The following is an 18,265-nucleotide window of genomic DNA, read 5'->3' as shown; positions in this document are numbered from 1 at the left end:
CCAACTCGGAAAGTCTGGGCTCGAAGAAAATCCAGTCCATCAAAGTCCATCAAACTTTGTGGTTGAGTTCATGTGCGCTTAACTTATAAATACGATCATTCCAACATGACTTTAGAGCACAATTAGTGAGTAGTATTTGACTGGTCATGTGATCCTAACATGGCCGCCCCCATAAGGGGACCATTGCTATGTAGAAAAAAAGCCTAAATTATAAGGTAACTAACTGATATGTCTGGAATTTTAATCTCATGTGAGTCTGTCCATGCTTGAGCTAATCACAGGCTCACCAGAATCAGAGATGCCATACCACTGGTACACAGACCAGTGATTTGCTCTGTTTCTCCTGTGTCTCTTCTTCATTTTCCCTCTCTCTGTCCCAAAGGAGATCAGCATACAGAAATATACTAGGTGAGAAACTATATTTTCTCATGTAAACTCAAAAAAATAAATGTAATATTTATGCATTTCAATTCCATAACAAACTTCTGTCAAATTAAATTGAATAATCCTTAAAATGAAATAAAAAAGCTAAATGTTTAGTTTTATTAATTTAATTACCCAATTAAATTTGATGGAATTTTGATATGAAATTAAAATGCGTAAGTCTTAACAATAGGCTAAAATAGTTTCTTTGAGTGCAGTTTCTTTTGGGGTCTGTTGTATTGTTCAGAAAATGCAGCACAGAAACCAGAATGATTTGAAAAGAAGCAAGTTAATTAATTATATTTCCAAGCCTGAAAAAAAATCACAGAAATTACTGTAGTGAATGTACAACATTAAAACTAGGGCTATCAATGGATAACATTTTTTAATCAAATAAATATCATGACATTCCGATTAATCAAATGAATCGCAATTAATCACTTATATAAATATTTGCAGAGAAAGCCCCCCAATTAGCAATAATTCAGTATATAATGATTAAATAATTATATTTCAATAATTCTAAATAAATATTAAAAATATAATTTAAGTAATTAAAATGCATTACATTGTTGTGGCAGACGAGTAAAGCATTGATAAGACAATACAAAAAGGGGATTTAGAAGGAAATATATTGTTTATTTCTGTATCATTGAACATAAGCCTTTCATTGACTTACAGTCCACAGCAATCCATTTTGCAATTGTATTCGTCAATCTTTTCTATATAGATAGATTGTCAGGGCTTTTTTTAAGGACTTGTCAATGTACTCATGCGTCAGATGGACACTTTTGGAGCACCTCACATTGGTTGCGTCGTAAACACTGTGTTTTTGGTCACTGTTTCAGGTTAAGCATAGTTTGAAATTTAGAAAAGCACGCCTCGAGATCCCTGCATTCGGAATTGCACTCTGTCCAGCTGTTTTTGAACGCAAGCCTGGTTTTGTTGTCTGTACAGCTGCGTGTTGCATATACAGTTGGAGTTTTGCTTACTGCCCCGTGCTGAAAACAGGTTGTACTTTAAGCGTGAATTGCTCCAATGGTAGGAATACTCCTTACGTTTCTGAGACATGATTAAACAAATTAATTTTTTGTATAATTAATCACACTGAAGTAATGCATTAAATCAACAGCCCTACTTACAAAATGTAATCGGCTAGATCCTGCTTGAGTAGAGTAAACTTGCTCACAAGCCATATTGATGTCTAATTTGTGTGGTTTTGTGCTAGTTTTAACTGGTTCACAGATTGTTCTAAATGATTCATTAGCACAGTTATATGATTCAAATAGACTTTTAAAAATCTTTATGTAACAATCACAAACAACTTGAAATTGGTTAGAAAGTGTTGGAACCCTGTTGATTAGAGAGAGAAAAAAAACTGTGATTGTGCTGTTTGTATTTTGCCACTTATTATAGATAAATGACAGACAGGCTTTCAGTGGCTGGCAGTGGATCAGAGGTCTTTGAAGGTTTAGTTCACTAATATGCAGACACAGTCATATGAAGTTCCTTGAGTCTGTTTGTTTTCTTTGCCTGTAGTTTTACTGTGGATTTATGCTTGGCCTGCCAGCTCCACTGATGCAGTGATACAGTGGGTTGTTGCTTTTATGAAGCACTGTTATTCTGTTTTTCATTAGGACGTTTATGGTCAATTGCCATGACAGTGCACAGTATTTGAATAGCTTTAGAGTGTCTCTCCTCCACTTCTTGTAATGTCAGTTGCATTTATTGTCTTCCATATTTGTTTTTGTGCAGTTTTCTTGGAACCTTTGCTGCTACTTATCTCACTGTAGCCATCACTGTCAAATACCACATGAGGCCAGTCCATGAGATCAATCTTTCTCCTCTTTACAGCAATGGGTAACTATGGAGTGAGAGTGCTTTCCAATTTTGTGGTAAAATAAATAAAGGTTCATAGCACTTTCAGCATCATCGCAGAATGCTTTTATGTTTCTCTCTTCAGTGCCTAAACAAAAAGTATCATCATGCTGAACTCTGAATGAATATAAAAGTCTGTCAGGTTAAAGTTCTAACACCAAAGAGAAAATTAGCATTTTACAGCCAAGGGGTAACTCAAAAATTTCCAATTGGTTTTTAGAATAGTGGTTTTTGATTCATGAGTAAAATAAGGTATGTGGTTCACATTACTTTCACGCTGGGGGCCTGGGTAGCTCAGCGAGTAAAGACGCTGACTACCACCCCTGGAGTCGCAAGTTCGAATCGAGGGCGTGATGAGTGACTCCAGCCAGGTCTCCTAAGCAACCAGATTGGCCCAGTTGCTAGGGAGGATAGAGTCACATGGGGTAACCTCCTCATGGTCGCTATAAAGTGGTTCTCGCTCTTGGTGGCGCGCGTGGTGAGTTGTGCGTGGATGCAGCGGAGAATGGCGTGAAGCCTCCACACGTGCTATGTCTCCGCGGTAATGCGCTCAACAAGCCACGTGATAAGATGCGCGGATTGAAGGTCTCGGACATGGAGGCAGCTGAAATTCGTCCTCCGTTACCCGGATTGAGGCGAGTCATTACGCCACCACGAGGACTTAGAGCGCATTAGGAATTGGGCATTTCAAAACATAAATTACACAGAGTTGTGCAAATTTTGTAGCTGCTCTGTTTTTCAAAAGTGTAAGTTGCTAACAAGTTACTAAGTAATGACTACAACTACCACAAGGATGCTTGTTGTTTAGGTGCTTGATAAATTGGACATCCGTTTTAGTCCTTGTTTAGCAACGCACGGTTTGAAACTTCACAATGGCTTCAAAATGTGCGTTTGAGTTAGGACTGTAACGTGTTGTAGAACAAAACATAAAAGTCTCTTCAATAACGTTAACAACAGACCTTATTTTAATCATTAATCGAAAAAAACGCTATTCTAAAAACCCATTCGAAATTCCTGTGGGAGCCCATGGCCTGTTAACCTTCTGGGTTGGCTTACAAATTTACATCATGATTGAACAGCTCTTTTACCACTTTTTTTTTATGTGAAACCACCTCTGTTTAGTAATAATATTACTAATAGTAATAATAGCTTTTTTTTAGAGTGAGCTCATGGGCTTCGATGTTCAATGTTGTTCCAACTATCTGCTTTGGCTTTCAGGTGATTGCAGAGAAATACATTTTTCTAGCTTTGTACTGGCATTGCATCTTTGAGAAAAAGAGCATTGGAATTCTTTCATTGAATGTCATCACTCCAAAGACAGGCCCTCAGGCTTCAGTCCACAAAAGACAAGGAGCCAAGTAGCTTTTTGCTCCCACTTTAATATTTTAGGTCCATTCAGATGCAAAGAATGAAAACCAATGCAGCTTTGAGGTGAGTTTTATTTGTTAGTTCTCCTGTAACCACGGTAACACATGGGAATTGTCGAAAATGTAATAAAAGTCCAGTGTGGCGGCACTGCAGAAAAGTGCAGGATTATTCGTGTCCATTGCCTGAGGCTGATTGATCACAAGGCAGGAATAGATAGAGGAGAGAAAGGGAGATATGAAAAGAGCTGTGCAAGAGGGGGATTGGTGTGAAATGAGCTAGTGCTGAAGGTGCTTTATTTTTTCTTAATTACAGGAAAAGCCTTTTGAGCCCTTTGTGTAAATGTGTTGGAGATCTGATGTTTGAACACTTTGCTTGAGCTGATACTTCAAACTCTGTCTTAACAGTTTCAGTGCCATGAGGCCTGCATTACTGCCTATAGTAATATGGAGAACAGGAAGCTGTCCCACTGGGTCTTCGTCTCTGTGGTGTCCATGTTCATCTGCCTCATCATCTACTCTCTCACTGGTCAGTTTGGTTCAGTGTCCACATATTATTAAAACTTGCTATTCTATGGGGCATGGGTAGCTCAGCGAGTAAAGATGCTGACTACCACCCCTGGAGTTGCGAGTTCGAATCCAAGGCGTGCTGAGTGACTCCAGCCAGGTCTCCTAAGCAACCAAATTGGCCTGGTTGCTAGGGTAGAGTCACATGGAGTCACTATAATGTGTGGTTCTCGTTCTCAGTGGGGGACATCGTGAATTGTGCATGGATTCCACGGAGAATAGCGTGAAGCCTCCACACGCCCTATGTCTCTGCGGTAACACGCTCAACAAGCCACGTGATAAGATGCATGGGTTAACGGTCTCAGACGTGGAGGCAACTGAGATTCGTCCTCCGCCACCCAGATTGAGGCGAGTCACTACGCCACCACGAGGACTTAGAGTGCATTGGGAATTGGGCATTCCAAATTGGGGAGAAAAAAAGAAAACTTCCTTTTCTGAAACTGCATATGAACTTCCCAAATATATAATATTTGAACTGGAGTGCTAGCATGCCAGTGTACTAGCATTTGAACCTTGTAGTGTACAGTATATGGACAGTATAATACTAAAGAGTAACCACAGGTGTTTATCACATGGTGGTATGGACAACCAGAAAGTGTCCAAATACTTTTTCTATGCATTTTGTTCTTCATGTTTATCTATTGTCTCATGAATAAAAATCTAACAAACTTAATTGTATGGAATGTTTTCATGAAAAATTTCCTTGTGCTATGTTTCTTTAAAATGAATGCCTCTTGGTTGATTTTGTTATCTAATGCAAAGACGATAATTTTTAAGTGTGGCACTATTGATATTTATTTAAATGGGGATGTAATGATTCATCAGTTTAGTAAAGAGCATACTGTTCAGCCAATGAGTTGATACTTGAACTTGTTTTGTAGGAGTCTATGGGTACCTGACATTGGTAAGAATGTTTCTTCTGATATTCTGATGTCGTACAGTGGGACTGATGTAACCATGATGCTTGCCAGGCTGCTCTTTAGGGTCTCAATCATTATCATTATCCCATCATTGTCCTGCTTGGAAGGTACAGTGGCATGCAAAAGTTTGGGCACCCCTGATCAAAATTTCTGTTGCTGTGAATAGCTAAGCGAGCAAAAAATGGCCAGATTTCCGAAAGGCTTAAAGTTAAAGATGACACATTTCTTTAATATTTTAAACACTTTTACTTTTTTATATTCATCTTTTACAGTTTCAAAATAACAAAAAAGGAAAAGGGCCCGAAGCAAAAGTTTGGGCACCCTGCATGGTCAGTACTTAATAACACCCCCTTTGGCAAGTATCACAGCTTGTAAAAGCTTTTTGTAGCCAGCTAAGTGTTTTCAATTTTTGTGTGGGGGATTTTCGCCCATTCTTCCTTGCAAAAGGCGTCTAGTTCTGTGAGATTCTTGGGCTGTCTTGCATGCACTGCTCTTTTGAGGTCTATCCACAGATTTTCGATGATGTTTAGGTCGGGGAACTTTGAGGGCTATGGCAAAACCTTCAGCTTGCGCCTCTTGAGGTCGTCCATTGTGGATTTTGAGGTGTGTTTAGGATCATTATCCTGTTGTAAAAGCAATCCTCTTTTCATCTTCAGCTTTTTTACAGATGGTGTGATGTTTGCTTCCAGAATTTGCTGGTATTTAATTTAATACATTCTTTCCTCTACCAGTGAAATGTTCCCCTGTGGCACTGGCATCAACACAATCCCAAAGCATGATCGATCCACCCCCGTGCTAAACAGTTCGAGAGGTGTACTTTTCATGAAATTCTGCACCCTATTTTCTCCAAGCATACCTTTGCTCATTGCGGCCAAAAAGTTATATTTTAACTTCATCAGTCTGCAGGACTTGTTTCCAAAATTCATCAGGCTTGTTTAGATGTTCATTTGCAAACTTCTGACGCTGAATTTTGTGGCGAGGATGCAGGAAAGGTTTTCTTCTCATGACTCTTCCATGAAGGTCATATTTGTGCAGGTGTCGCTGCACAGTAGAACAGTGCACCACTACTCCAGAGTCTGCTAAATCTTCATTAAGGTCTTTTGCAGTCAAACAGGGGGTTTGATTTGCCTTTCTAGCCTATGAGGAGTTCTCTCTGAAAGCTTTCTTGATCTTCCAGACCTCAACTTGACCTCCACCGTTCCTGTTAACTGCCATTTCTTAATTACATTACGAACTGAGGAAACGGCTACCTGAAAACGCTTTGCTATCTTCTTATAACCTTCTCCTGCTTTGTGGGCATCAATTATTTTAATTTTCAGAATGCTAGGCAGCTGCTTAGAGGAGCCCATGGCTGCTGATTGTTGGAACAAGATTTGAGGAGTCAGAGTATGTATAAAGCTTTTAAATTTGCATCACCTGGCCTTCCCAAACAATGACTGTGAACAAGCCATTGCCCTAACAAGCTAGTTAAGGTCTGAAACCTTGGTAAAAGTTATCTGAGAGCTCAAATCTCTTGGGGTGCCCAAACTTTTGCATGGTGCTCCTTTCCTTTTTTCACTCTAAAATTGTACAAAATAAAAATAATACACTAATATTGCTTAAAATGTTGAAAAGAAAGTTTCATCTTTAACTTTATGCATTTTGGAGATCAGTTCATCTTCTACTCTCTTAGCTATTCACAGCAACAGAAATTTTGACCAGGGGTGCCCAAACTTTTGCATGCCACTGTATGCCACATACACAGAGTCTTATGTTTAGTGGCAGGACTATTAAATCTTGTCACAAACTAAAACGACACTATTATTGTTGAGATAAAGGGTTAGTTCACCCAAAAATGCAAATTCTCTCATCATTTAATCACCTTCATTCCATCCCCGATGTGTTTGACTTTCTTCTGCAGAACAAACATGATGATTTTTAGAAGAATATTTCAGCTCTGTACGTCCATACAATGCAAGTGAATGGGTGCCAAAATGTTGATGCTCCAAAAAGCACATGCAGCCATCATAAAAGTAATCCATACAAGTCCAGTGGTTAAATCCATTTCTTCTGAAACAATAAAATAGATGTGGGTGAGAAACAGATCAACATTTAAGTCCTTTTTCTCTCTACCCAGTAGGGGGCGATATGCATGAAGAATATGAATAACCAAAAACACAAGAAGATTGTGAAAGTGAAAGTCGAGATTGACTGAGCAGGGAGGATAATTTATAGTAAAAGAGGACTTAAATATTGATCTGTATCTCACCCACACCTATCAGATCACTTCTGAAGACAATTTTATTTTATTTTTTTGCTTATTATGGTAATTTTTATTATTTATTTTCGAAAGTACTGAGTTTCCAGTAAACATATCTTAATGTGGATTCAAAATTATGCAGGACAAAACAGTGCTCAATTAAACAAACAGAGAAGACAAACAAACAAACGAATTAACAAAAATGTGCATATAGTAAATGTTTAAACAATATACTGTACATTTGTATGTTGTAAAGTGCAACATTTTTTAAATTTTTTTTTATTATTCCTCCCGAACATTAACCACCCCACCACCCAACACAAACAGATACCCCAGTGGTCAAATACAATTGAAGTATATATTCAAAAACAAAAAGGCTACAACATACACATTTAAAACAACACGTCTCCCTCCACTGCCCCTCCCCAGGAGCCCTCCAAAAAGGCCAAATAGCTGCCCCACCTCCTGATGAACATATCCATGTTGCCTAGACTAAAATATGACAACTCTTCCCAAGCTGCCACCCTGCCCATCTCCTCGCACCACTCACGAAACGAGGGGGCTCCAGCTGACTTCCATCCTCTAAGGATAACCTGTCTGCCCACCATGACACAGGCCAGGATCCAATTCTTCATGTACTTATCTCCTACATCAATGACTGCCCCGTCACCCAAAATACAGAGCCTGGGGCAAAAGGAGATCCGAGTACCCAATACGTCGGCCATAAAATTCTGGACCCTCAACCAGAACTCCTGTATCTTACGACACCCCCAAAAAACATGGGTGGTATCTCCATCTTCTTAATGGCATCGCCAGCAGGTGGATGTGTCCTTAAGACCAAGCCTATACAATTTAGAAGGGGTCCAATAAAATCTATGTAGAATCTTAAATTGCATAAGGCACACCCTTGCATCTCTAGATGCAGACTTGACCTTTTTAAGAATCTTAGCCCACACTCCTTCCTCCAAAACCAAATTTAAATCTTCCTCCCAAAATCTTTTGAGGGAATTTAAAGCTCCGTCCCCCAGACTCGGAATTAGCAGGGAGTAATACACTGATGCCTCATGACCTTTTCCAAAAGCAGTAATCACCACTCCCAGAGTATCTGCCACACTAGGGGGGTGCGTGCCACTCCCAAAAAGAGTGCAGAGTAGGTGGCTCAGTTGTAAATACTTATAAAATTGAGATCTGGGAATCCCAAAATTTTGAACCAAATTTTCAAAAGGTCTCGATACTACACTCTCATTTAGGTCACAGAGTGTATTAACCCCCCTCAAAATCCAATCCAACCAACAGAAAGGGGACTTATTAATGCATAGTTTAGGCTATGCCATATGCTCGAGGCTACATTTAAATAAATATCCGAATTAAACACTCTTTGACACTTTTGTCCATATCGAGTGTAAATGCAAAATAACGGGGTGTGACTTAACTTCTCAGATTAATTTGATCGAAAGGCTATGCAGAGGCAAGATAGGGGCAAGAGCTTCCTTTTCAATACAAAACCAGGGAGGGGCTCTCTCAGGTGGAAGCGACCAATGAGCCAAATATCTGAGATAAAATGCATAATAATAAAACAAAATCTTGGGTAGGCCTAACCCACCTTTGTCAATCGGCCAATATAACTTATTAAAATTTAACCTGGCACGCTTACCATTCCAAATGAAGGACTTCACTATGCTATCAAATTGCTTGAAATAAGAGAGGGGGACATATATAGGGAGAGATTGTAACAGGTAGTTGAATTTTGGAATACAATTCATTTTAATTACATTAACCTTCCCACTCATCGTTAAGTGTAATGAAGCCCACCTGTCCACATCATTCGAAAACCTTTTTATTAAGGGATCAAAATTAACTCTGACTAAATCAGACAAATTTGCTGGGAATAAAATTCCCAAATACTTAATGCCCTGTTTGGGCCACTGGAAGGCGCCCAGCTGGAAGGCCGTTACTGGACAATATGCTGTCAAAGCCAAAGCTTCGGATTTAGACCAACTGACTTTGTATCCTGAGAACTTGGAAAAGGAATTAATTATGCGCCACACCTCCCACAATCACCCCTGAAAAATCATTCTCCTTTCTTATCGCGGCTGCTAATGGTTCCAGGGCAAGACAGAACAATAATGGGGAAAGAGGGCAACCCTGCCTAGTGCCCCTATTCAGAGTAATATAATCTGAAATTAATCCATTTGTTTGTACCGCTGCTACAGGGTGTCTATAAAGTAACTTAATCCAACCAATAAATGTACTCCCGAACCCATACATTTCCAAAATTTTAAAAAGATAATCCCATTCTACCAGATCAAACGCCTTTTTGGCATCAAGTGAGATGGCAGCGACCGGAGACTGATCATTCGCTACTGACCACATGATATTGATGAGACGCCTGATGTTATCAGAAGACCTGCGGCCCGAATAAACCCCACCTGATCTATATGTATAAGAGAAGTCTTAACCTTACTTAATCGGTTAGCCAAAATTTGGATCAGGGAGATTGGACAGTAACTTTTACACTCGCTTGGATCTTTGTCCTTTTTAAGAATCAAACTGATCCAGGCTTGTGTCATGGTTGGAGGAAGTTTTCCCTTCTTTAATGATTCAGTATAAACTTCTAACAAAAGTGGAGCCAGTTCTGTAGCATAGGATCTAAAAAATTCTGCGGCAAAACCATCTGGCCCCGGAGCTTTGCCTGTAGGTAGGGACTTAATTACCTCGTCAAGCTCCTCCAAGGTTATCTCAGAATCAAGAGAGTTTTTTTGCTCAATCGTCAGTTTAGGAAGATCTAATGGTTCCACAAAGTTTCTAATATCTTCATCAGTAGACGAAGACGTGGAACTATAAAGATCAAGATAGAATTCTTTAAAGACATTATTAATATCAATGACTGAGGTAAAACTTTCACCACCAGCAGATTTCACTGAGGGAATTATAGAAAAAGACTCTCTTTGCTTTATATTTCTAGCCAAAAGCTTCCCTGCTTTGTCTCCCAACTCAAAGTATGACTGTCTTGCCCTGAATAAACAAAACTCCACTTTCTGCGATAAAATAGTATTATATCTATATTTCAAAAGAATCAATTCTCTGAGGCCATCAGATGACATACGGCACTTCAGCTCTGCCTCTGCACTTTCAATATTTCCTTCCAACTCCACGAGTTCTCGTGCTTTGGATTAAGGCAGATGGAACCGCCTTAAGTGCCTTTCAAGCCACGCCCACAGAAGATACTGAGGACCAGTTGGTCTCCATATAAACATTGATTTCAGTCTTTAACATTTGTTGGAAATCAGGATTTTGCAAAAGGGATCAACTATATGATTTTTTTTTTCAACTATATGATTTTTTTTATCAACTATATGATTTTTTTTCTCTATATGTGGCAACACCTCTAAACTCACCAGGGCGTGATCCGAGACTAAAATATTTCCAATTGAGCAATCAACAACAGATGAAATGAGGGATTTGGATATATATAAAAAAATCTATTCTAGAATAAATCTTATGGACTGATGAAAAACATTTATAGTCCCTACCAGATGGGTTCAAAAGTCTCCAAATATCTGTAAGACCAAGATTTTTACACATCCTGTGAAGCATCAGTGTTGCTCTAGGGGGCTTACACACTTTTACTTCACTATGATCAAGGACTGAGTCCATCAAAAGATTAAAGTCTCCTCCCAAAATTATATCATGAGGGGTGCCAGCGGCTTGCAACATCCCTTCAAGATCTATAAAAAAGCCCTGATCATCAGTGTTAGGTGCGTAAATATTAGCCAAAATCAGACTTTGCCCCTGAATTTCTGCTAAAACAATAATTACTCTTCCTAATTTATCATTAAACTGTTTGAGAAATTTGAATTGTAAATGTTTATTTACCAATATAATGACTCCCCTGCTCTTACTTGAGCCAACACTAAAGAAAACATGTCCACCCCATATCTTCCCAAATTTTTCAGATTCCTGCGGGGAAAGATGAGTTTCTTGAAACACTATATCATATTTCTTACGTTTAAGAAAAGTAATAACCTTCCTTCTTTTTATGGGGTGCCCCAACCCATTTACATTCCATGTGGAGAGAGATAGTACACTCGTATTAACATTTGACATTTTGATATAATAGAAAAAATAAATTGTGTGTCAAAAACAAAATTATGAAGACCACATTTCAACATTAATGCAACAATAAAACCCCGAACAAAACAAACAGAAAAAATAAAAACGTGCGCATTAACCCCGTGCACGACAGCGCCAACCGGCGTCAATCCCTTTACACTCAAAGAGTTCATGTATGCCTACAAGAGCCCCCATGACAACTTTGCCATCGGATTGCTCAATTTGCCTCACAAATTTGTAAGGCAAAATTACATAACATTAAATATTTTGTAAAACAAACCCCAGCCAATAGGCAGAATAAACACAAAGAACGTGTAGACTCATTCACAGAACTGTCTCGAAGGTGTGTTCCTTCACAAAACAAATTCCAGCCGATATAAACCGTTCAGTTTCCTCGGTCAGACAAACGAATCTTCAGTGAGCCAGCTGATGAGTGCAGCAGATGACATAATCATTCCAATGTCCCACGAAAATACTCCACAAATCATACTCCAGCCAACAGGAGGCATAAGCACAAGGAACTGACAGATTCATCCATAACTGTCCCGAAGTAATGTTATTTAACAAAACAAGCTCCAGCCGTTAGGCGGAACCAGCACAAAAGGAAACGAAATACGCATCCCAGTCCTCGGATGGTCAAGAGTCAATTCACTCGGAGTCCGCATAAAAGTATATCCCATGATTTACACAGTCCGCCAACTTTATAAAAGACATCCTATGTGTGGGCATGTAGATGTTTTGTGGTCATCCATTCATTGTAAAAGTGATCTTCCGTCAATGCAAAAGTTTCTTTAAGGAAAAGTGTTAATCCACAAAACTCCAACCACTCGGCGGAGCCAACGCAAAAGGAAACAAAAATGGTGCCCAGCTTCCTCCGAAAGCCAGAGTATGTACAGTGATTCAATCCACTCACAAGAAAAACACCCAATGGTTACTCACCCATTGTTTCAATAAAAGACATTGCCTGATTGCCGTCCTTGGTGTTTATTCTGTCTGGCTGGAAACATCAGAGCAAGAGTTTCTTGCATTCCCTAAACCGATCGCGTTTCTAACTTGTCGAGTTCGCAAAGTCCGGGAACAAGAAAATATTGTAATTCTTCCAAGAAAGCTTTCCTTTGCTCCTCGCCTGGCACAACACTAGATCTTTAAGGGATGATTTCAAAAATTTGGCCAGAATCAATCGGGGCCTTCCTCCCTCTGCAGATCTGTGAGCTGGGACTCTGTGAGCTCGCTCGATTTCCAGCTTGTGGCCTGTTATGTCGAGCAGACTCGGGAAGAGCTCATCCAGGAATTTCACCATATCTCTGCCCTCCTCATGCTCAGGAATTCCAACTATTCGAAGGTTATTCCTGCGGCTTCTATTCTCAAGATCTTCAAGCTTTTCAAGAACACGTTCCAAATCAACTTTGGTCACAGGCGGATTAGCGGCTAATTCCCTCTCTGATGCCTCCAAATAATCGATTCGTTTTTCAACATCTGTCACTCTTGTGACTAGCTCAGAGAATTTTTTCCCATCGCCGTAATCGATTGAATTATTACAGCGAGATCCTCCAAGTCCGCAAGTACCTTCGTCAACATCACCGACATGTTGGACAGTTGACGCTGGATTCCTTCTCCCGCCGCGGCATCCAAATTGAGTCCCCGGTCCACAGGCCTTTCTGGGCTTTCATCTTGAACCCGTAAGTGTCTTTTAATGTCTACAGAGCCCGAGGATTTTGACTTCTTTGCCATGTTTACCTCAAACAGTAAATGTGTAACTGGGTGTATCGAATTTCACTGGATTATATCATGAAAATAATGTACAAAATTAGCAAAGTGCACAGAGCTGTCTCTCACACGTCTGCCCTTCGCATGGCGTCACCCCCTGAAGACAATTATTTAACTACTGGAGTCTTATGGATTACTTTAATGCTGACTTATGTGATTTTTGGATCTTCAAAATGTTGGCACCCATTAACTTGCATTGTATGATAAATTCTTCTAAAAAACTTCATTTGAGTTCAGCAGATAAAAGAATGTCATACACATCTGGGATGGCATGAGGGTGAGTAAATGATGAGGGAATTTAAATTTTTGGGTGAATTATTCCTTTAAGGCACATATTTCTGTAGGAGTGATCAATGAGCCCACACTACATTTTGCCACTACATTTCCACCTACAGTATTTATTTGCATAAAGACATTGAATAGAATCATTTTAACATGGTTGGATGGCCGTGTGGTATTGCCATTTAGGTATGTGTGTATGTAGATCTGTGATCCAGGATCCGTTGCTGCGGCACAGACTCAAACACACCGCCGTGACTGATTCCCACGATTGCCTTTCCCGTGTTACCCTGACCACAGCTTGGGTCACAGTCACGCTTCTTATTTCAGTTTTTGTTCCGGACATCAGCAAAGTGATCAATGTAGTCGGGGGAGTTAGTGCTTTCTTCATCTTTATATCTCCAGGTAATTCTACCTGTCTGATTCATTGTACAAGACCCTTTACTGTAATGAATTGTGAATTTTGTGGCTGTATTTCTGGCTGAACTCACTAACTGCAGAGTCATATTGGATGGACATTATTAGGGGCCGTTGACTCGGAACACATTCTTGCATTAAACTACGCAACAAATGGAACGCAGGTTTCTCTAGATGCATATTGAAAAGTTGAAGTTCTTTTAACTTGACACTGCATCTTAAAAATGCGCTCATGGCATGAGATGCTGAAAAAGCTGTGAGAAGCCTCACAACGATCAAAGACATTTGTCTTGCACATGTTTACATAGAAAAACAATTCTGAAATAGTGCAGACAGACTTAAAAACACATGCTTTGTGAATGTTCCTTTAAATATGAGCTGTGGTATCTCCTTAATTCACACAGCACTTAATGTCTGAGCATCTAAATGTAATGTGAAAGTATTTAATTCTGTTAGACATCTTGTTATGCAGTTCATTTTGAGCTGGAATAATGTGTATTATATAATAATATATAATAATGTGTTCAAATTTTCACTTGTGTACATCTTTTATTGAAGGACTTTGCCTGATATTTGCTGTGCAGTCAGAGTCAGTTTCTCCTATGCTGAGGTAAGAGAAATGTGATGGAGATCGTGTAATTCTTTGGATTTTTTTCAGATATCTTCTGGTTGCATGGGGAATAATCACACTTTTCTGTGGTACCTATATTTTTGGACAGAGTACTTTAATTGCAATCAATCTTAAGTGAGATCTAAATATCTCACTAATAATTTTGCAAGCTGGAACTGCCCTGAAAGGTATTTTGTCAGCTTTTTTTCAGAAAAGTTTAATGTCAGCTACCATTCAACACAAGGACTTTTAACTGTATGGTTTGGCATCATTTTAAACATTGCTCCAATATTTCATAATATCTTTCATGTAGGTGTGTGGACTAATTCCTTAAAATGGAATTATATTCACTTTAAAATAAGCACAAATGTAGTAACAATTTTATACGAAATACCTCAGACAAATGTGGCATGTAAATCTGTATTATTTATATCTTCTCTTTTTGAAAGTCCTGCAATTTTTACTGGCCCTTTTTCTTGAATTTCAGTAATATTTGTTAAGTAATAAAATTACATGTATCATGAATGTCCTTAAACATTAATTGTAACAGTGCAGTTGAGAGCCATGCTGACTTTGTTCCTCAAAAGTAGCAAGAGTTGGGAAAGATAATAGTGAAGTACTATAATAAGAGTGTAAAGTTATAATTATAGGATATAAAAATATATTAGTGTTCTTTAGATATGGGAACTATTTTTATATACTTAAACTGTCAATTCACTGCGGTGCCATTTACTGTCAGTGTATGGAAAAACGATGCAATGAAAGTGAAGGGTAACTGGGGCTATCATTGTGCCTAACATCTCCTGTGTCCCACGGAAGTCATAGTTAATTAGTTAATTAACTTATTTTGTTTATTGTGCTCTATTTTTTAGATGTCTTTGTATTTTTCTGATTCCTCCTTTCTTGTTTTTGTAAAGCGACCTTGAGTAGTAGAAAGATGCTACATAAATACAGAATTTCCACTTTTATGTGAACTATCCCTTTATGACTTTAACTACTATATTGTAAAAGAATTTCAAGTTAATATGATATATACAGTATTTGTGTTCAGTTAAAGGGATAGTTCACCCATAAATGAAAATTCTCTCATCATTTACCCTCATGACATCCCAGATGTGTATGACTTTCATCTGCTGAACTCAAATTAAGATTTTTAGAAGCATTTCTCTGCTCTTTTGGTCCATACTATGCAAGTGAATGGGTGCCAAAATTGTGAAGCTCCAAAAATCACACGAGAAACAGATAAATATTTAAGACCTTTTTACTATAAATTCTCCTCCCCGCTCAGTCAATCTCCACTTTAACATTTTTCTTCTTGTGTTTTTGTTGATTCACATTCTTCATGCATATCGTCCCCTACTGGGCAGAGAGAAGAATTTCTAGCAAAAAAGGACTTAATTATTGATCTGTTTCTCACCCACTCATATCACTGCAGAAGATATGGATTAAAACACTGGAGTCGTATGGATTCATTTTATGCTGCCTTTATGTGCTTTTTAGGGCATCAATTTTTGCACCCATTCTTTTGCATTGTACAGACCTACAGAGCTGAAATATTCTTCTAAAAATCATAATTTGTGTTCTGCAGAAGAAAGTCATTCACATCTGGGATGGCATGAGGATGATGAGAATTTTCATTCTCACATTTGAACAATTCATTTAAATCAAGAAACGGATGTGACGTTAAAAAAATATATGCAATGGCAAATCTTTTTTCAGTACTTTATTGAATAGCAGCACTCTACATAATCTAGAATTTTAACAAATTTAAGACGAATATAATACTTTGCATCCCTGCAATAAATCTCTACACTCACTTATAAGAGAGAAAGCCAGTTTACGGAAACATACATGGGTATAAGTAGCATTTCATCAAACAATTCCATTAAAAGTGACTGCTCATATTTTAACTTCTATTCATCTTATATATACTGTATGTATTTCATTTCTTTATGTTCCATTACTGGAATAATATAAAAGAAAATAAGAAATGCACAAAATCCATTTAAAGTCGCATAGCTAAATTCTACGGCAAATCATTTACTGGACATTCATTTGTAACATGCACTCACTGTGAGGAATAAACAAACCAAATAGAAGGCAGGATTGGTGGGAAAGCAAACAGAAAGGAATGTTGCAGTCTGGGCCGTGTTTTGTTTCGCCTGGTATTGAACTGTTTCTACATTGAGCCAACCAGAAATTTCAGTCTTTTTGCACAAATACAACAGCCTTAGATTTATTGATCAACAAATGTGAGCCGTTTGAAGTATGATCCACTTTGATCAAAATATCCTCTATGAGAAAGTTAATTTTACTTGTCCTGAGATTATCTGGAGTCAAATGTTCTTTAATGAGAAATAAAATTAGGTAAGAATTACAATCCGTCAAAGCCATTCTCTTAAATGTATGAACTCCTAGATTCCTCTATTTTCTCTCGCTCTTAAAAAATAAATAAATATCAGTATCTGTAGATGAAAATGAGATAATTCAGTTCTCTTAATGCTCGTTACTCAAGATGTTCTCTACACTCTATAGGCAAAATTTCATTTACATAAACATTTCCTCTATAATACTCCATGAACATTGTGCTTTTGGACCATATCTTTATTTGGTGTGTGTTGTGAATGTAGGCCCTTTTACTGGCAGAATATGCCATGCTGTTCAGCAAAACATATTACCAAACCAAACTCTCTACATGGCACAGTGCATTACACATGTTCAGAAAGTACCTATAACACCAGCCTATAACAGATATAAAGTATCTTTACAGAAATGCTATTATCCTTGGACAGCTGTATAAATACTTCACTGCACAGGTTTTATCTTCTCAGAAGTTGTATTGTCAGGGAACTGTCTGCAAAGCAGTGGATGCTTGTTTAAACTCAAACAGAGATGAAATATTAATTAGCATCATTTACTTTGTTGAGACTGTCTATGTAAGTTGATATTTTAAATGCACATGCTTTGTAATTTTCCTGATGTTGGATATAATGCATCAAGTGGGTGAGATTCCTGTTCACTTTTGGGAGTTTTAAAGGGATACTCCACCCAAAAATGACAATTCTGTTGTCATTTACTCACCCCCTTGCTATTCTTACGTGGAGCTCAAAAGGAGATGTTAGGCTTAATGTCTCATTCACTTGCAGTAGACACTGAGGCTAACATTTTGCCTAACGTCTCCTTTTGTTTTTCACAGTTTACAAGTTTGGAACAACATGAGGGTGATTAAATGACAGGATTTTTTTTAGGTGAACTATCCCTTTAATGTCTGTATATTGCAGTGGTGGAGTTGTACATGAGGGAATTGTACTATGTCTGACATTCTCTGCAGCTCACACTGTACTTTTGGCTCAATATCAAACGAATACTGTGTAAACAAGTAATTACAAAAGAGGGAGACAGAGTGGAGAGAGCCCAGAGAGAAGAGGGGAGAGTTAAGATAGCAGGGGTTGTGTCAGAGGGATAGAGAGGGGAAAGTGGCTGAAGAGGAGTGGTGAAGGTCTTCAGGCATAAGGCGGGATAATTCCACCTGCAGACTGGCTTGATTCTCATTCTCTGTTCAGGTTGCACCAGGCGGCTAGAAAGAGAGAGTCAGCATCATTATTAAAGAGATAAACAGCAGTAAATATTTAATGCCTGCATGGCTTTATAATTTATGTTTATGACTATGTACATTCATTAATCTGTT

At 38.4% G+C, this 18,265-nt stretch overlaps 1 protein-coding gene and 1 pseudogene across 2 annotated transcripts in view; one reads left to right on the top strand and one right to left on the bottom strand.

The window, feature by feature from the left end:
- The first annotated feature begins 105 nt into the window (after window positions 1–105).
- On the top strand, window positions 106–17,325 carry LOC127417086 (putative sodium-coupled neutral amino acid transporter 8; annotated as a pseudogene).
- The window catches only part of necab2 (N-terminal EF-hand calcium binding protein 2), a 110,774-nt gene continuing 108,805 nt past the window's right edge, over window positions 16,297–18,265 (bottom strand). For both annotated transcript variants that reach the window (XM_051656628.1, XM_051656629.1), the window contains one exon: window positions 16,297–18,154. In XM_051656628.1, the coding sequence (XP_051512588.1) occupies window positions 18,126–18,154 (29 nt within the window). In that variant the 3' untranslated portion in view covers window positions 16,297–18,125. The remainder of the gene's footprint in view (window positions 18,155–18,265) is intronic.

Source organism: Myxocyprinus asiaticus, chromosome 26, assembly GCF_019703515.2.
Source record: "Myxocyprinus asiaticus isolate MX2 ecotype Aquarium Trade chromosome 26, UBuf_Myxa_2, whole genome shotgun sequence".
In the NCBI taxonomy this organism is placed as follows: Eukaryota; Metazoa; Chordata; class Actinopteri; order Cypriniformes; family Catostomidae; genus Myxocyprinus; species Myxocyprinus asiaticus.
The sequence above is the reverse complement of the archived record's forward strand: the minus strand, read 5'-3'. Positions and strand labels throughout refer to the sequence as shown.